This window comes from Chaetura pelagica, unplaced genomic scaffold, assembly GCF_000747805.2.
Source record: "Chaetura pelagica isolate M959 unplaced genomic scaffold, ChaPel_1.0 scaffold182, whole genome shotgun sequence".
Taxonomy (NCBI): Eukaryota; Metazoa; Chordata; class Aves; order Apodiformes; family Apodidae; genus Chaetura; species Chaetura pelagica.
Window position 1 is genome coordinate 262,887 of NW_009952442.1, and position 20,628 is coordinate 283,514.

A 20,628-nucleotide genomic window follows, 5' to 3' on the forward strand; every position below is an offset into this window, starting at 1 on the left:
AATGGACAAGAACAAAGAGCATTTTAACAAGCTATTTTGTTTGGTTTCAACTTTTTAGATGCCTGGGTGGGGTCCCTGACAGGCATAAAACCCAACTCCCCTAGGACCAGACACGTTGCTGACTTTCTTCTTCCCTTCATTCCTGTTCCTGCCCACCTTGTCCAATGCTTCTCCTTGTCAGATGGCATCTTCCCATCCTCCAAACCCCACCAAGGTGCACAGGACCATGGGATTCACTTTGATTTTAACTGCCAAGGCCAAATTGAACAGCTGTTTCTTTCCTCCTCTGCCCAAGGCATTCACCCCATGGTATCAGATTATCACAAACATCTGTGTTCTGTCTAGACCAGCCCGAGGAGATAACTTTCTCCACCAAATGTGTAGTCATTAACCACTTCTCCCCTTCCTTATGGCTCCTGGTATATCCAGGGGGTTGGGAGCAATGGGTGTGAAAGCACAAACTGAGACAAATCCTGAGGAGAAGAGATTAATGCTGCGGGAAGAACGTGATTCCTTTCTCATGTATCAGGTAATTAAAGTTGTGTTACCTCAGTTTTAGTTCCTTGTTTTCAGAAGCTGAAATATGAGAGAAGCTGATATTTGGAAGAGTGCAAGTCAGCACTGGAAAGCTGCAAGTGAGCTCTGTTTTGGAGGACTAGTAAATGAAACCATCTGGCAGGACTGTCAGAAACACATCCCGGTATCTGGGCACTGTTGCCAGTTGGGTGCTGATGAAAGGTATGGGTAGCACCAGCCAGAGAGAGAAATAAGTAAACACAGACAAGAAGATTGTCCTCTTGGAACTCCTGGACATGAACACTTTGACCCCAAAATGCTTTGAAAACATCAAAAATTAATTCAAGAGAGGAGACAGGATCTCACTGAGCACCTGGGACACCCGAGCTTTATGATTTTCCACCTCATTTTGATTTTTCAGCATGAATTTTAGGAGGTAAAAAGGTGGAAGGGCACAGCAAGTGACCACAGGCCATGGTAAATCTTCCTCTTGAGAAGTAATAGAAAGAAAGCCTAATGTTAGGAGAGGGGATTAAAATAATGAGCACATTTGTGAGAATCTGCCTGAGGGAAAATAGTTTAGAAAATTAAAAACTCCACAGTAAGAGACTGAAAGCTGTTAACCAACATCTAATTAATCACCAACTGCAATCCCCACAACCAAACATGAAAAGGAATTAAAAGCAGGAGGGAAATATTTATGCAGCAAGGAAGCTTACCCAAAACAAGCAGTGAGGAAAAAGACAAAACACAACCCCAAAAAACCCACCATAGAATCACAGGGATAGCTCAACAGAAAACCCCTTTGGTGACACTATCAGGGTGCACAAGTGATTCTCAGCCACTTTAGAAGAACAGCTCTCTTGTCTCTCTCTCTGATTATAATAATAAACATGTGTCTCAGGCTTGTTTGCCCATCAAGTTCCTTTGCAAGCCTGCATGGCTGTCCCATCTAGTCAGACCTCTCCTTCCAGCAAAGTGTTCACAGAATCACAGAGTTATTGGGGTTGGAAAAGACCTTTCAGACCATCAAGTCCAGCCTGTGACCAACACCACCACATCTCCAGACCATGGCACCAAGTGCCACCTCCAGCCTTCCCTTGAACACCTCCAGGGATGGTGCCTCCACCCCTGCCCTGGGCAGTCCATCCCAATGTCTGATCACCCTTTCCATGGAAGTACTTCCTGATATCCAACCTAACCCTCCCCTGGAGCAGCTTCAGGCCAGGCCCTCTTGTCTTGTTGCCAGTTGCCTGGAAAAAGAGCCCAACCCCACCTGACTCCAACCTCCCTTCAGGGAGTTGTAGAGAGGGAGAAGGTCCCCCCTGAGTCTCCTCTTCTCCAGGCTGAACAACCCCAGCTCCCTCAGCCCATCCCTACAAGACTTCCCCTCTAGTCCCTTCACCAGCCTTGTTTTCTCCTCTGGACCTGCCCCAGCACCTCCAGGTCCTTCTTGCAGTGAGGGGCCCAGAACTGGACACAGGGCTCACCAGGGCTGAGCACAGGGGGACAATCACATCCCCGCTCCTGCTGGCCACACCATTCCTGATTAAGCCAGGATGCCATTGGCCTCCTGGGCCACCTGAGCATACTGCTGGCTCCTGTTCAAGCAGATGTCAACCAGTGCTCCCAGTCCCCTTTCTGCTGGGCTGCTCTCCAGCCACTCTTCCCCCAGCCTGTAGCTCTGGTGATGTGGCCCAAGTGCAGGACTTGGTGCACTTGGTGATGTGGCCCAAGTGCACTTGGTCTTGTTGATCCTCATCCCCTTCGTTCTTCTGGGTCTTTTTGAGGCCCCTTTGGCTTCTTCCCCACATGTTTCAAGTTAAAGCTGTATAACCAGAAAGTAAATTAGAGAGGGAGAGAAGTCAACACGTAGTAAACACTGAAGTAGCCCCATACCCAGCAGGTCACTCTCCCTCTAGGGACACCTAAGCTTGGATCTCAACACCCCAGAGCAAAAGACCATAAAAACCAACCATCACACACATGAAAAAAAAAAAAAGAATCTAGGACTATAAACCTAGGATACAATCCAGGAATCTAAAATCTGTATTACCAGAATCTCTTTATTGAGAAATGTCAAAGTTCATTCAGGGTCTTTTGCTCATTAAATTGTCATCTGAACACAAACAGGGTACAAGAAGGGATATTTAGATTAGATATTAGGATAACAGCAGATACAGGCTCATGGAAAAACAAGACCACAAGCTTTTATCAAAACAGCTTTGATAACTCACAGAGTTGATATTTATCACAAGGATTCTACTCTGGAGCTTACTACACCAATAGGTCCTTTGAAACTAAATCTCCTCTAATAAAAAGTGACAAGGTTGACCAGCATTTTTCAAGTGAAAGTCAACATTTTCAGTTTACAAACCCCACTGCTCTATTGTTTCAGTCTAATGAATTGATCTGAGGAGAAAAAAAAAAAATAATCTGGCTGCCTGGTGGAAGTATGGAAACCACATGGCTAAGAAAACTACCCAGCAGCAGTCTGGAAATGTTTAAACCACCTCAGATCTTCCTGTTCAGGCCAGGCAGGAAACTCCAAACCATACAACTAGGATAAGAAGAAAAAGATTAAGAAAAGGAAATCTGGAAATTGGTTTGATGGATTAAAAAAAGCAAAGAATCTAATCCTCCCTGTGAGTAGCTACAGAGTCTTAAGCCGAGTCTCCAACTCATAAACACAAAAGGCTCATTATTAATGTGCAGAGAAGTTAACATTTCAAGTGCTGACCTGAAAATGTGATTGAAACTGCCTGTGTCTACAGGTATGCCAACTGCAGTTGTAATTCACCAGAAGACAAATCATTCCTCTCAAGTTTTCACACCAAAACTCAAAGACTTCAATGCCACTTGATATTGCCACTCCTCATCTAGGGTAGATGGCACAAAAACACCCCCTGGTCCTCACTGCTGCCTTTTTAGGCAGTAAGAGAGGCAGGTAGGAATGCCCCAGAGATAAGAAACACTGCAAAAAAAACCCACCAAAAAACAACAAAGCCAACAACATCTCTCTACATCTCAAAATACTTGTGTCCTCTTATCTTGGGTGAGGGGCAGCTGGTCAGCAGATGACGTAGCGGACGAGGCGGGAGCCCCGGACTTCCCTGACCCGCTGGCAGTGGCGCAGGATGTTGAGGATGCTGTGGAAGCGCTTGTCGGCTTTCAGCTGGGTGAACTCCTTGATATCTGCCTCCACGATGAAGAACTCACCTGGGGAACCAAAGGGAGACTTTGTGACTGGGTCTCAGGAGACACTTGTTTCACAGCAAAGCGAACTCTCTGTCAGGATTCCACGCCTTGGTGGAAAAATTGTGAATGGCCTTCGTGCCATCTCCGGGGCTTTGTTCCATTTCAAAGAATCAGAGAGTGTCTTAGGTTGGAAGGAACCTCCTGAAAGTCACCTAGTCCAATAAGCAGGGACATCCCCAACTAGACCAGGTTGCTCAGAGCCCCATCAAGCCTGAGCCTAAATGTCTCCAGGGATGGAGCCTCCACCACCTCTCCAGGCAACCTGTTCCGCTGATCCACCACCCTCACATTAAGGAACTCTTTCCTAATGTCCAACCTAAATCTGCCCTTCTCTAGCTTCAAACCTTCACCCCTTGTCCTATCGTGACATGCCCTGTGAAAAGCTCTTCCCCAAGCTCTTTCAGGTTTTGAAAGGTTTGCTATAAGGTCCCCCCAGAGTCTTCTCCAGGATGAACAACCCCAATTCCCCCAGCCTGTCTCCATAAGAGAGGTGCTCCAGCCCTCCCATCATCAACTTCCTTCATTTATCCCCAGAAAGAAGAATTCCCAACATCCTCATTAAGCCCATCCCTTCTTGCAACCGATTAACTACTCATACAAGGAAATTCTTACTAGCAAGAGCTTGTAAGAAACCAAGACCTTGACTGGAGTTAAAGCATTGAACATGCCTGCAGCAGAACAAGAGAAGTCCTCACAACCAGGTAGACAGGAGGAAGGGAGGACTTCCTCTAAGCATTCCAGAGACATTCAGTACCTGTGATTTCATGTTCAGCCTTCATAGGCTGCTCAGACAGCAGAGAATAACAGAGCTAGTAAAATGACAGAGCATTTAATTCTTCTTGTAACGTGGCATCAGGTTTTAACCACCTTCCACAACCAAGAGAATGAAGAGCAATCTGAAAGCAGGAAGGTGCTAATGAAGGTTTAAGAAAGAAACACCCAATTATCTTTGAGGAAGGGAAGGAAAGAACACACTCTTTTGGAGCATCCTGCTTCCAAGTCTGATGAGAACAAAGTTGCAAGGCTCAGGGTGTTCTAGCATGGCAAAAAGAGGACAGTGTTCTTCCTCCTTTTACCCTTAAAGTAAGGCAGAGGTAGCTAAGCTGGAGCATCTCTTCTTCCTATTATTGGAGATGCCTTCCTTCTTCCTTGAGGAGAAAGTAGTTGATGCTGCCTGGAAAACTGAAGCTGCCAAGAAAGCTTTTATTTATTGATTAAATAAATACAATGCAGCTTTACACAGGAAACTTTTCTGTAAACATCTCATCTTTACATGTCATAGAATCATTAAGGTGGGAAAAGATCATTCAGTCCTACTGTTCCCCCAGCCCTGCCCAGGCCACCCCTGCCCCATGTCCCTCAGCACCACATCTACACAGCTTGGAAACCCCTCCAGGGATGGGGACTCCAGCCCTGCCCTGGGCAGCCTGGGCCAGGGCCTGACAACCCTGACAAGCAAGAAATGCTGCCCAACATCCCATCTCAGCCTCCCCTGGCACAACTGGAGCCCATTTCCTCTTGTCCCATCCCTTGTTCCTTGGAAGAAGAGACCAACACCCCCACCTCACTACAACCTCCTTTCAGGGAGTTGTAGAGAGCAACTCTACTCTGAAAGAGCATCCAAGGATGTGGTGGCCATTAGAACTGAGGTCCCAGAATGCCATTTACCAGTACAGCCTTCCCCAAAACCTTGCTCTGCCAGAGCATCAGAATGTCCTGAATTTGTGCAAAATCTGATTTCTTCTTCTATTTGCCAGAACTCAGGGCAGCAACACTCAGGACAGCAGGATCTTGGTTATGAAGAAACCAGAGCTGGCTGAAGGGTGGAGGTTTGGTTGGAAACAGTTACTCTGGGCACTAAGTAAGTGGCTAAACTCACTGAACCACATTATTGGCTGGTGGAAAGTTCTCCTGATTAAGCAGGCAGATTTTTTTTCTCCTCTGGAAATCAAGAGGAAAAGGTCAGCTGGCAATCAGCCCAGGCTGAGAAACAGTGAGAATCCTAAGCAGGGAGACACTCCCAGCAGAAACTTAAGCAAACTAATCAATGAATGCACAACCTCCTCCTGAAAAATGCAATGGATGAAGACATTTAATCATTTTGTGCTGGCCAGACAACAACTGCCTGTCAGACCTTTTCTTTAGACTTTCTAGATGATTAGTCACAACAAACACACACAAAAGAAAACCTACCCCCCACACACACTGTCTCAGATGCTGAATGTCCTCATTTCCTAACTGAACTTTCCAACATCAACAAGAAAATCAGGATTGGCTCTCAGGTACTTGAAGAACTTAAACTCCCTCTGTTTTTCAGGTTAATAAAATAATCCTTTCTGGAATAAAATTATCGCTGACTGGTTGTAGCTTTCTCATGTTTCTAGAGTGGATCTTTCACTGCAGCCAAGGCTGCCCATGGATCATTGTGCAGAAAAATGGAATGGTTTGGGTTGGAAGGGACCTGAAAGATAATCTAGCTCCAGCCCCCCTGCATGGGCAGGGACACCTCCCACCAGCCCAGGCTGCTCCAAGCCCCATCCAACCTGCCCTTCAACACTGCCAGGGATGGGGCAGCCACAGCTTCTCTGGGCAACCTGGGCCAGGGGCTCACCACTCTCACAGCCAAGAATTTCCTCCTAATGTACAAGCAGCATTCCAGGCCTAGGAAAGCTCTTTTAGCATTTAGACTCTCCTCTACAGCCATGGACTCATTATCCTGAGGACAGCCACAGTTAAACAAATAATATTCTAAATTTAAAATGATAAAGTAAATATTTGAAGAAATCCCAAATAAATACAAGACCAAGTTAGACTGAAGCCAAACTTCTTTAGTGAAAAACCAAACTCTCAGAGTCCAAATCAGAATAACTACAATATTGAGTGAGTTTTGATCAGCAACAAATCCAAGAGGAAGGAGGAAGAAGTAATTTGTTACAAGGTGACTCCTGAGCACCCAGTAAATGAAGGGCAGAAACTTCTGGTCTTCTGTCCAGGGCATAAATAGAGGTGAGCACAAAGGTGTTAGAAAAAGAGTTTGCTTTCTGAGAGAGAAGAGTTTGCTCCATGCTTCAAGTGTGAACTTGGAAACATGAAGGCATTCTAAGGACATCACTTGGTAAGTGCAGTACACCCCTCCAGGAATAATTACATGCTTGTTCTCAAAAGGAAAGGCTTGTCAGAAAGGAGGATTTAAAATTAGAGATTTGCTGTGCCACGTAGCTTTGGAGAAACTATCCTGCAAGTACAACTTGCTTTTAAATTGAGACATTTTGGTGCTTTTTCACACCCTCTGTGCTTTGAAGAGAAGAAAACTCCTTAAAATTATCAGACAGGCCTGTCTCTTCCACGGAGGCACTGCAGCATGACTGATTACCCACATTTCCCAACTTCAGAACAAATGTCCATGTCCATTCTAGCTTAAAAACTGCAAACAGAGCTTACACAGTTTGCTTCTCCAACTAGGAGCTTCCACAACTTGTAGCCATTCCAATTAAATCTTTGTGTACTTACAAGTTTTTGCTACTATATGTCATGAAAGTGACATGTTTTCAGTGAAAATACTTAAGTAGTAACAACCAAATCAGTTATGGGAAATCTTTTCAGTCACTGAAGTTAGTTGTTGCTGAACTATGTGACTTTATCCAAAAAGAGTGCCTGGATCTTATACTAAATGCTCAGTTTTGTACAGTAAGAAGACATTTCTCTTCCTTGTGGCCTGGAATTTGATCTGGGACTGAATCTCTTTTCTCCTCCCTTGATATCAAGGAAGAATCAGAACTTCCATTGCTCCAGCACTGTTTGTCCCCTGAAATGGACAGGAATTCTTCAGGTCCACATCTGATTTAGGCTGTGACCCCCTGTGCTGGGAAGGGAGGGAAAGTTCTGCTACGTCTAATTATTACTTATTTTCCTCTTCATTATCTTAGAATAAGCAAGAACAGGTTCTCTAAAATTTTTCAGGATTATTTTCTGAAAATAAGATGCTCTGTCTTGCACTAAGAGATGAAAAGCACAAGCTGTCATCAGCTATTTAATACCTTGCCCAGTATTTTTATCCTTGTGCTGCAAGATCCAAATGGTGTGAGTTTGGTGCCAAAAAAAGTAAAATAAATAAATAATGATAATAATACCTTTTGTGTCCTTGGTTTCTTCTTCTATAAACCTGTGGTAGAGATTTCTGACTGGTGCACTCATAGACTTCAAAGGTTGATGCAGGATCTTGTACTTGCCCACCACAGCCTTGTTCATCTCTTGCACAACTGCATTAATCTGATCATAGGTTAAACGACCCTTCATGTACCTACAAATAAAAATAAAAAGCAGTAACCAGAAATGTCACCAAGTTCCATGTTTATTTCTCTTTCACCAGCCTTCATTGAACATGTTATTCCTAATTGGAGGAAGATTCTTCTGCTTTGTGTTAATGAGTAAAGGCAGTAGTTCATTTTGTTCATTTCCTTGATGGTTTCATAGTGTTGAAGGGAAAAAACATGATGAAACCTACACCAGAAAGATGAAACATGAGAAAACTACATTAAGAAGTAAAAAATACCCAGGCTAAAGCTGTAAGGAACTTTTAAAATTGGGACAAAAGTTGCTTTTTTTCACGTGCCACTTAAACAACAAATGCAGATTTGCAGCAAACATAACACAAGCCAAAACTGAAGTTAAATGTTTCTGCCTAAAAGTGCAATTTGGGTCATAATATATTTATAAATAACCTGTGTTGGCTCTCACAGCCATTTGTTGGGTTGGTTTTTTTTTTAAGAAATACCAGTTTTGTGTTGTTCTCTCTATTTTTTTGTGCAGCCTCTTGAGCTATACAGGCACAAATCTGCACTGCCAACACCCTCTTCTGAACTTTCAGAGCATTTTATCCAACTGGTACTAAAAATAAGAAGATCTGTTGATAACAGCTTAGAGGTACAGGAAGCACAGAAGATTAAAAAAAAAGCAACAAAGTGTTGTGGAAATTTTAGAGTATCTGCAAATCAAGCTATTCAGTATTTATAGATGTAAAGGCTTGCAATTCAAGCAAACTGAGAAGCCTTCTATAAAAGATGAAATCTGAAACTCATATGACAAGCAGAAAGATAAATACCAAAGCAAAGAAAAGCCCAGGGAAAACTGCAGTTAAGAGCCAGGGGCAACTTTGCAACTTGAATGATCCTGACAATGAATGGGGTTCTTCAGGTCACTACATCAGGAGGCTGAAAGCTGGAGGAGAACCAGAGGGAAGAGATCAATGAGCAGGAAATTCTCTCCTTGTTTTCATCTGAATGAAAAAAAAAGCAGCTTCATATTTGGAAAAGATACAAGAACTGAAAGCAGAAGTAGCTGATCAATTACAAATTCCAGGCATTATACAATTGCCAAGCTGTAGGTTTTAATAATAGGGAGACAGGTCTGCACGGGGTGTGTAAAAACTCCTGCATTCAAAGCAACTGCTCCCATTCCAGATTAAATTGCCACTAATTTCTTGCTATTTTGATCCATCCAGATTCAACGGGGGAGGCACAACTGTTTTTATAACACTCTGCTTGGCACACATCAACATCTTGCCAAATCAAAGCAGCCCTACCACCCCTGGAACCCAGTTACACAGGGCACAAAGGAGCAGCACAGCCTGTAGCCACAGGAGGGCTTTGCCTCTATATATTAACTGCTATTTCTTGCTCTCTCTGCATCCCTTAACCTATTTATAAAGTCACAGGGGAACGTGCAGAGCTATAAAGATGAAAGCCAGAGGTATAAAATACCTCTATTTAAGTTGCTATGCTCCTGCTATCAATAGAGATACAGGGAACACAAGCCAAGAGAATTCAACTCATCCTGAAGCAGAGAGAAGCAGGACTCAGTTGCCTAACCCTGGGAACTGAGAGCTCCCTGAGAGGCCCTCAGGCATCCAAAATGCTCCCGTGGGGGCAGCAGATGTGCTGGGGGATACAGAAAATTCAGGAATTAAAGATCCAGAGGGGGAGCTCTTGGTGAGCATGGAGACACCTGAGTCACACACTTAACTGTAGGTGCCTTCATCCAAAGTTGAATTCTATATCAAAAGCAACTAGGATTTTTCTTCTGTCCATACTAAGAATCATAAAAACTCCAGCTGTTCTAGTCTTCTCATGTTTCCACCCAGCAAACCCATAAATGCTGACATTTATTTCAGCCCATAGGCTCATATAAAAAAAAAACAACAAGTTAAGAAGTTCCAAATTCATCCATTTCATTTAGATTTTAAGTAACTTTAATCTCCTTGACTCCACCAAAAGCAAAAAACACTCAAAACTTTGTTTTTAAACAAGTGACCCAGTTTCCTTTTTTTTTCCCTCAATCCACACAAGCCCTTTTCAGAACACTTTTTTTTTTTCCATAGGTATGAAAACCAAAGTGCTGTGTTCAAAGAAAAGAATATCATCAGTATATCACATATATAACAGGGGAAAAGAGATAATCCTCCCACTGCTCCTGCTCCCTCAAAAATGCTTAGGTTAAAAGAAATAGATATTCCCTCAAGTTAACATAAACTTCAGAGAATTATCATGAACGTGCAGATAAAGAGGGAAGAATTTTAGACAAAGAACAAAGCATTTCCCTTTGCCTTGAATTCATTGTTCACTGAGACATCTACTATGCAATTTCCTTTTTCTTCCTCCCAAAAGTGTCTTTCTGCAACAGATTGGAAGGCTAAGATAATTTGCAAGTTCCTTACTGGGAGGGAGCATTTTATTTGATCAAGGTGATCCAGATCTGCACCGTAACACAGCGTGTCCCTTGGTTAAACACCTGCTCCAGAGTTCAGAAAAGCTGAAGTCACTGAAGACCATCTATCCCTTTTAGTGTCTTAATGATGTTAGGGATAGATTTCTCCTTTGAATTCAGCATAAAAAGAGTGAAAAATGCCCAGGTTTTTCAGTTAGAATCTACCACAGCTGTGGTGGGAAAGGAGAAGAAGAATGAAAAGGAGCCCCTTGGCAGGTGCAAATTCAGGTCAGCAACATTTGCTGCTTGGATTTCATTAAACAGGCTGTGAAAGCTCAGCTTTCCAATCCTTATCCTCCAATCTTGTACTACAAGACTGCCAGGAGACAGGAAAAAACTGGTAGGTTAATAGCTCTATCTAAATTCATGCAAATCTTCCTCCACAGAACAAACAAGCTTCTCCTATCTGAATCAAAATTCTTCTAGAGCCCACAAGCAGAGTCTCAGATGCAACATTTCTACAAACCAGGGGTGAATAGAAGAGTATCCAGCTGGCCTCTGACCCCAGCCACCAACAGTGGTGGAAAACCTCCCCCTTTCAAGGACTTTCATGAAGTCTTCAGGAAAGATCATAGCTTTAATTGAGAGTTAAACCAACATTTGGCTGGAATGGTCTTTGCCTACTTCTTTTGCATTCATAAAGACCACAAATTGCCATGCTCCAGCTTTTTACCTTCCCAAAAATGTCTAAGTATCTAAGGGAGTAAATCCACCAATAATAAAAGAATAAAAATCCCAGGTGGGTGCAGTTTTTAAAGGCAACCAAAAAAGGTCTCTTATCATTAGCTCAACATCCAGGCTCCCTGATTTTATTTTTTTTTTGGACTGAGCAATGGGACATTGTTCACCTGAGAGTTCTGAAAGCTGTAAGCAAAGATAATTTGAACACCTCAAGTAAAACACAGACTACATGAAAAGCCTTATTGAAACCAGTTTTGTCAAGGAACACACTGAATCTAAAGTCTAGATAACAATTTAGCTTTAGGCATCAAGAGAATTTCCTCCTTTTTGCAGCAATATTTGTCCTTGTTCCCAAAATGCCATTTAAGAAGCATTATTCCGACATGACAGACTTCAGAGTCAATATATTCCTTCTCATACAACTCAAGTGACTTTTGAAAAAAGATGTTTGGGTTTCAATTGATTAACTCTGATCTTCCCAGCATATACATAAATAAGAACTTGATTAGCTCTATTCATCTCACTTTGCAGGTTTGCTGGTATTGCATATGAACTACTGGGAGCTCTCACCCTGTGGTGAAATTTCAAAGCATCTCTGTCAGTCTGAGATCTCCAAGAGCTCCCTTTCCCAAACTGGCACCCCAGGGTGTAAGAAAAGCTGTGCTTACTTACGCAGGAACACTTTCAAATTCTTCTGCAGTTATTAAGGCTGCTTCTTTAATAGGTCTTTGCTCTTTTATAGGTTTCTTTGCACGTTCAGGTTCCGCGGCTTTTCCTTGTTCTTCACATTTCCCAGTTAGCCCAGTGATGCTGTCAATTGAATGAATATGAAGCACATAAATAGATATGTAGTAAGGAGAACACATGGTATTATCAAGCCTGTTTACTCACAGACCTGAGTTCCAACCCATCTCTTAGGTTGGATGAATACAAATCACCATCTTTCCTGAAAGAAAACAAATCAAACAATCAATACAGCAAGGCCTGCTCCATTTCAAATTGCTTGCTTGAAGCTGACTTCATTACAGCTCTTCACTGCTCTGCTAGCAGGTGAATTGGAAGCAGTCCAAGGGCAGCAGAGAGCAGTTACAAATGCAATGTACCATTACATTGCACAGAACATGAGGCCTGGGCTTTTTAATCAGATGGAACCAGAGCATAGAGCTGCAGCCATTAACTGCTATTTCTTGCTCTCTCTGCATCCCTTAACCTATTTATAAAGTCACAGGGGAACATGCAGAGCTATAAAGATGAAAGCCAGAGGTATAAAATACCTCTATTTAAGTTGCTATGCTCCTGCTATCAATAGAGATACAGGGAACACAATAAAGCCAAGAGAATTCAACTCATCCTGAAGCAGAGAGAAGCAGGACTCAGTTGCCTAACCCTGGGAACTGAGAGCTCCCTGAGAGGCCCTCAGGCATCCAAAATGCTCCTGTGGGGGCAGCAGATGTGCTGGGGGATACAGAAAATTCAGGAATTAAAGATCCAGAGGGGGAGCTCTTGGTGAGCATGGAGACACCTGAGTCACACACTTAACTGTAGGTGCCTTCATCCAAAGTTGAATTCTATATCAAAAGCAACTAGGATTTTTCTTCTGTCCATACTAAGAATCATAAAAACTCCAGCTGTTCTAGTCTTCTCATGTTTCCACCCAGCAAACCCATAAATGCTGACATTTATTTCAGCCCATAGGCTCATATAAAAAAAAAACAACAAGTTAAGAAGTTCCAAATTCATCCATTTCATTTAGATTTTAAGTAACTTTAATCTCCTTGACTCCACCAAAAGCAAAAAACACTCAAAACTTTGTTTTTAAACAAGTGACCCAGTTTCCTTTTTTTTTCCCTCAATCCACACAAGCCCTTTTCAGAACACTTTTTTTTTTTCCATAGGTATGAAAACCAAAGTGCTGTGTTCAAAGAAAAGAATATCATCAGTATATCACATATATAACAGGGGAAAAGAGATAATCCTCCCACTGCTCCTGCTCCCTCAAAAATGCTTAGGTTAAAAGAAATAGATATTCCCTCAAGTTAACATAAACTTCAGAGAATTATCATGAACGTGCAGATAAAGAGGGAAGAATTTTAGCCAAAGAACAAAGCATTTCCCTTTGCCTTGAATTCATTGTTCACTGAGACATCTACTATGCAATTTCCTTTTTCTTCCTCCCAAAAGTGTCTTTCTGCAACAGATTGGAAGGCTGAGATAATTTGCAAGTTCCTTACTGGGAGGGAGCATTTTATTTGATCAAGGTGATCCAGATCTGCACCTTAACACAGCGTGTCCCTTGGTTAAACACCTGCTCCAGAGTTCAGAAAAGCTGAAGTCACTGAAGACCATCTATCCCTTTTAGTGTCTTAATGATGTTAGGGATAGATTTCTCCTTTGAATTCAGCATAAAAAGAGTGAAAAATGCCCAGGTTTTTCAGTTAGAATCTACCACAGCTGTGGTGGGAAAGGAGAAGAAGAATGAAAAGGAGCCCCTTGGCAGGTGCAAATTCAGGTCAGCAACATTTGCTGCTTGGATTTCATTAAACAGGCTGTGAAAGCTCAGCTTTCCAATCCTTATCCTCCAATCTTGTACTACAAGACTGCCAGGAGACAGGAAAAAACTGGTAGGTTAATAGCTCTATCTAAATTCATGCAAATCTTCCTCCACAGAACAAACAAGCTTCTCCTATCTGAATCAAAATTCTTCTAGAGCCCACAAGCAGAGTCTCAGATGCAACATTTCTACAAACCAGGGGTGAATGGAAGAGTATCCAGCTGGCCTCTGACCCCAGCCACCAACAGTGGTGGAAAACCTCCCCCTTTCAAGGACTTTCATGAAGTCTTCAGGAAAGATCATAGCTTTAATTGAGAGTTAAACCAACATTTGGCTGGAATGGTCTTTGCCTACTTCTTTTGCATTCATAAAGACCACAAATTGCCATGCTCCAGCTTTTTACCTTCCCAAAAATGTCTAAGTATCTAAGGGAGTAAATCCACCAATAATAAAAGAATAAAAATCCCAGGTGGGTGCAGTTTTTAAAGGCAACCAAAAAAGGTCTCTTATCATTAGCTCAACATCCAGGCTCCCTGATTTTATTTTTTTTTTGGACTGAGCAATGGGACATTGTTCACCTGAGAGTTCTGAAAGCTGTAAGCAAAGATAATTTGAACACCTCAAGTAAAACACAGACTACATGAAAAACCTTATTGAAACCAGTTTTGTCAAGGAACACACTGAATCTAAAGTCTAGATAACAATTTAGCTTTAGGCATCAAGAGAATTTCCTCCTTTTTGCAGCAATATTTGTCCTTGTTCCCAAAATGCCATTTAAGAAGCATTATTCCTACATGACAGACTTCAGAGTCAATATATTCCTTCTCATACAACTCAAGTGACTTTTGAAAAAAGATGTTTGGGTTTCAATTGATTAACTCTGATCTTCCCAGCATATACATAAATAAGAACTTGATTAGCTCTATTCATCTCACTTTGCAGGTTTGCTGGTATTGCATATGAACTACTGGGAGCTCTCACCCTGTGGTGAAATTTCAAAGCATCTCTGTCAGTCTGAGATCTCCAAGAGCTCCCTTTCCCAAACTGGCACCCCAGGGTGTAAGAAAAGCTGTGCTTACTTACGCAGGAACACTTTCAAATTCTTCTGCAGTTATTAAGGCTGCTTCTTTAATAGGTCTTTGCTCTTTTATAGGTTTCTTTGCACGTTCAGGTTCCGCGGCTTTTCCTTGTTCTTCACATTTCCCAGTTAGCCCAGTGATGCTGTCAATTGAATGAATATGAAGCACATAAATAGATATGTAGTAAGGAGAACACATGGTATTATCAAGCCTGTTTACTCACAGACCTGAGTTCCAACCCATCTCTTAGGTTGGATGAATACAAATCACCATCTTTCCTGAAAGAAAACAAATCAAACAATCAATACAGCAAGGCCTGCTCCATTTCAAATTGCTTGCTTGAAGCTGACTTCATTACAGCTCTTCACTGCTCTGCTAGCAGGTGAATTGGAAGCAGTCCAAGGGCAGCAGAGAGCAGTTACAAATGCAATGTACCATTACATTGCACAGAACATGAGGCCTGGGCTTTTTAATCAGATGGAACCAGAGCATAGAGCTGCAGCCTAACGGGAGGATTTTAAACACTTCACAGCTCCCTGAGACAAGTTCAAATCTTGGGAAGCCTGACTCATCCATTCATCTTTGCTTCAAAAGAAATTCAACACCCTCCAGCAGGCTGGGATTTTTTATTTATTTATATACACACACACATATATATTTAGGCACGATGCCAAAAGCTGAGGAATTTCCTGCTTTGAGTGATTATCAAAGCATTATTTTTCTACATTCACTCTTCTTCCAAACCCTCAGCTTAGAGCCTCAAACACAGAGTTATTTGCCAGGCACCCACCTAGCTGCTCTCCTGCTCATTGGCAGGACAGCAAAGAGGAGGCATTTGGCCAAATTCCCTGTCACCTCAGCAGAAGGACATGACTGTGATGTGCAACAGAAATAACTAAAGGAGCATCAAGCTGATGTGTCTCAAAGAACTGATAATTTGCTTTGATCCAGCTGTCCCACAGGAAGGGGACACAGAGCCTGCCAGAGCACAGCAGTGCTTCTGCTGCCCTGACAGCCCGGATTTGATGTGTCACTTGATGTGACATCTCAAAACTCAGTGTCCCATTTCCCAAGGAAGGTGACAGTGGCTCAGAGGACAACGAGTGCCACCTGCTGGGCTTCCAGATTGTCTGGTCTGTGCCGCAGTGACAGGGGAAGCTCTGCTGCCTGTCATACCACAGTGCAGAATCCTCCTGCAATGCAGGACGGCAGCAGTTAAACTAATGCAGAGGGAAACATCTGAAAAACAAGGTGAGGCCCTGCACAAAGCTAACCCTGGCACCCTGGAGCTAGCACTGGTTGCAAAGAATGTCAGCAAGGAAAATGGAAGGGTGGGGATATGGAAGAAATTCTTTGGTGTGAGGGAGGTGAGACCCCGGCCCAGGTTGCCCAGAGAAGCTGTGGCTGCCCCATCCCTGGCAGTGTTGAAGGGCAGGATGGATGGGGCTTGGAGCAGCCTGGGCTGGTGGGAGGTGTCCCATGCAGGGGGGGTTGGAACTATTTGTTCTTGAAGGTCTTGAAGGTCCCTTCTAACCCAAACCAGTCCATGATCCCATGATTTCAGGTGATGGGTTTGGAATAAGAATAGACACAATGATTAAGTGAGGCGAGAGTTCACATCTTAAATCCTCACTCCTCCTGTACATCTCCTGCCATCCTCCTCACCACAACAGTCCCCTGATCTTTTCTAGATGATTCCTCACCCCCAGATACTTCTGCTTTGGGTTCCCACCTGCTACTTTGCCTGTACCTGCCTGCAGTGAGCTGGTAGATGTACAGCCCACTGCTCACCTGGACCATGAGAAGAAAGAACTGAAGCTTCTATTCAAAACCTGGGCTTGGTGCAGTGAGAAACTGCTCTAACTGCTCTCTCAATAAACACCTGGAACACAAAGGGCTTAAAGTACTTTGAACTTGCTTTTTAGTCCTGTGAGATTCCTCCAGTAAACAAGAACATCAAACAAGAGACAAACAATGGCTAAAGCCATGAATTGTTCAGTTCACCTGTGTGGGTGTTTTCATTCTTCCTGAGATGTGAAGGCCTGTCTCACTGGTGTTCAGGAACAGAAATTGGGAAGGTAAAAGAAGGGAGGTTTGTGGAAGAGGACTGAAGACCCATTTGCACCCACCCAGATGGGTTCTGACCAGTTACTTGCTTGATCCTCCACTGCACAACACAGTGAACACTCAGAGGGGACAATGGAGAAAGGGTGTTTTGACAAATGGCATTAGGACTCCTCAGGAAAAACCAACACCACTAATTGGCAGTGACAGAACAGGAAGTGTAAACTGGCAGAGCATTATCTGTTGAAAATCATGAGGAAAACTTGCATAGTGTTACATGGGCAGCTCTGTCTGGAAAGGGAAGGAGCAGCTCAACTTGCACCACAATTAATTTCTCGACTAAAACCAGGACACGATTGGAAAGGAAACCAACATCCCAAAGAATCTTTTTGACACCAGAGCTGACACAATCACTAAACAAGCCTCATTTGCATCTAAACAATTCCCAGGACCTCATGGAAACTTAAGACAAAGCTTTTTTTCCTAAGGAAAGTTAAGTTACAAAAGGAAGGCAAGACCCCAGGGGTAATTTCTGAAGAACTTTCATTCGTTCACGAACACAAACAAATACCTGCAACATCTAAATGGAAGAGGAAATTGAAAAGGAACAAAACATTTCCAGACATATTTTAGGAGGTGATTGTCTGGTGGGGGGGGGTTCATGTCTGAAGGGTTTCACTCAAAATAAAAGCTTTTGCACAACTCAGCTCTCTGCCAGCTAAGAGTAGGGCAAGTTTTACTACAAGGAGTACCTACACAGATGAGAACACTGCTACACACTAAAACTACAGTTGATTTTTTTTCTCCAACCTCATTTCCACATCCTTCACCTTACACTTGGCAGGAATATTCCTGCAATGTTTCCAGCCTGAGGTTTGTCTGCCATGAGGAGCAAGAGCAGGGAAAGCTGATAGATTGAGGGCACGTGTTGGAAGCACTGAGTTCAGGCGTCCTGAAGGTACAATTTCAAAGAGACCCCCACCTGGCATACACCAACATCCCTCAAAACTAAACAGCAATTCCCACAAGCCAGAGAAAGAGCTGACCACACTGAGAAACCCAGTCAGAGTAATAATGCCTTAGAAGCTTTTTGAACCATAGCTGTTGTTTCACATACTTAGGGCTCATTTTATTCCTTGAGCTCCTTGATTCTGAGCAGCTTCTTAGCCCCTCTCAAAGGCAGGGGGGGAACATTGCTAGCTAAAATAAATGCCAGGCTGCTACAGGGAGAGGAGAATAAAAATGCCACAACCATCATTCAAGAATGATGATTGAGTTAGAGGGTTTGTTTGTTGTTGTTTTTTTTAATATTTGGAAGGGCAATTTTAATAACCTAGCATTGGGATCACTAACCCACCCTTCAACCCTTTGGCACTGCAGCTATCAAATCAGGGTGGTTGCAATTCTAAAGCAAGGAATGAGCAGATTTATCCAAGAACTGGATTTTTACTCCATGTCACACCTGCCACTGGAAGCTCCCACCTGAACAACTTGGTATTTTCAAGATTCCACCTGAGGGATTTGTCAGGGCGCTCACACACATGGCCAGGAGCAAAATCCAGAATCAACCCATGCAACAAGCAGCTCCCAGAAGTTCCCAGTTAACCCACAGCAAAAGGAGAAGAGGGGCACAGTGCTGCAGCTGGAGGTTGCCAGGAGCAGCCTGATCTCTCCACGCTCATGTCCCACATACCTGCTCTGAGTTGGTTTGGGCAGATGGGGAGGGATGTTCTCACGGAGGTGCTGAGCCTCACCCTGCTCTCTCTCAGCAGATTTCTGGAGCTCCTGAAATGATGGTTAGACTTCATGAGAAATGCAAAATTTTACATCAAGCAAGCCAAAGCAGGTTACTCTTAGAGGTGCTCTTTGCTCTCACCCCATCATCTTGCCTCCTTTATCCCTCTAATTTCCCCACAAGCAACTAGCAAAGCTCCACAAAACAAAGCTCAGAGTGAGAAAACACAAGTTCTTCTTAAGAATTCATGAAATTTAAGCAGGCAAGGAGTAAATCTTTCACAATATATCCTAGCAGGTTGGGACAGGGGAAAGGTGGCAGTGATGGAGATACAGCAGGAAACTCATCTACATTCCCCAAACACTTTCACCAGAGACTTAACACAGGAAGGCACTGCAAACACACAAGAGGACAACAGATATTCTAATTCAATTGTTTTCATAGCTATTGGAGGGATGTAAAAGTATAACTGCTCTTTAGATCACAGTGTTATGATAAAGACACCCTTTCAGTTATAAACCTGGAAAAATTACATTGTTTATGTTCACTGTGCTGGAGAGGTGCTTCATAAACCATCAGTAAACCTGTTCCAAGTCCCTGTTCCACTTACAAGCAGCTTCATGCACCCAAACCTATCACTTAGGATCTAAAAAGAGGAACTAACACACTTATCAAAATGCCTTTGAATCTTTCAGTATTCTATGAACAAGAAAAAAAAAAAGAGGATTACTTTTAGCAAAGCATTCAGTTTTTTCTGCTGTTGAACCTCAGTTTCCATTTTATTCAGGAGGTCATGCAGGACAACCATCTCCTGCCCTATTTTACACAGCACAGACTTGAGGGATGGTTCTTGACCTGTCAAAGAGAGAACACTGAGCCAAAACATCTCCCAACACAAAAGCAAAATCCTCCTTCCCCTGCTCTCCACGAGCTTGTCTACTAACTCTGTGCTCCCCCACCACCTTATTCCCCCAGGAGAAGCAGGTCAAACTGCCAACCTCCTACTCCACACAGCCAACAGAGTTCCAAGCTGCTGGAAGAAAAACTTTTACTTAGCCTGTGCTCTCTGCTTGGCACCTAGTTCCCTGAAAATGCTCCCATTTTGCCATCCTCCCTCACTTTCTTTTTGTTCTTCTCTACATTTCACTTGATTCCCACTTCAAGCTTAATCAGAGCTTTCCTGCTTTCTGCAGGGAGGTGCAAACCAAAAGCCACTCCTCACTTCTTTTACCTATGTTCCTTAACTGAAGAGTCTTTTTAATCGTTGAAATCTTGGTGTTGATGTGAAAGCACAAATCTTCCAGGTCTGAGGATGCCATATTTCTCTGTTATAATACTGAGGAAGGAAAAACAACATTAAGAAAAGAAAATAAAAACGAAGTTACTTAAGGAAGCTCTAAGTTACAAACACTAAGCACACAGGCAGAGTTTTAAGAAGAACCCTGATCTTCTAAAGAAACAGAGGGAACTTAAATGAAGGGGTCAATTTAGTAACTACCTGTTGTTTTACTACACTGGCAGCAGCAGATGAAGGACAAAGTGACTGGCATTAGACAAGGCAATTCCCCTCAGCTCTGGGGATAAATGCAGTTTAATACCAGCACCACGGTTCCTCAGGAGACCGGGTAACCCTTTACCAAGTGTTTGCAGCTGAAACTGATGGCAGTTTGCTGGCAGCAGAGAAGAAACACCTCGGTGTGCTGGGAGGCCCCCTCGGGGAGCTCGGTTCGGTGCTTCGAGAGGCTTCGAAAACGAAACAACAGCGACTAAACAACGAGCAGAGTCAGCAAGAGTGGAGAGGCAGAAGAAAACAGCGTCAGGGGCCGGTTATCCCTGTGGGAAGGAGAAGAGGGAATGGCTGCAAACCCGCTGCTGGAGAGGCCGAGGAACAGGCCCCGCTGGGCTCCCCCGGCCCGGGGACCCTTCCCCGCACTCACCGTGCCGGCCCCGCAGCCCCTCGGGCACGGAGGGAGGGAGGGGGG

General features: G+C 43.3%; 1 protein-coding gene across 1 annotated transcript; it reads right to left on the bottom strand.

The window, feature by feature from the left end:
* Positions 1–3,586: 3,586 nt before the first annotated feature.
* Positions 3,587–19,965, bottom strand: SKA1 (spindle and kinetochore associated complex subunit 1). Its single transcript, XM_010008496.1, has 6 exons — positions 19,878–19,965; positions 19,377–19,501; positions 18,605–18,696; positions 14,852–14,989; positions 7,905–8,074; positions 3,587–3,735 (listed from the first exon to the last, which is right to left on the bottom strand). The coding sequence occupies exons 1-6, from the start codon at positions 19,963–19,965 to the stop codon at positions 3,587–3,589; spliced, it is 762 nt and encodes a 253-aa protein (XP_010006798.1).
* Between the last annotated feature and the right edge of the window lie 663 nt (positions 19,966–20,628).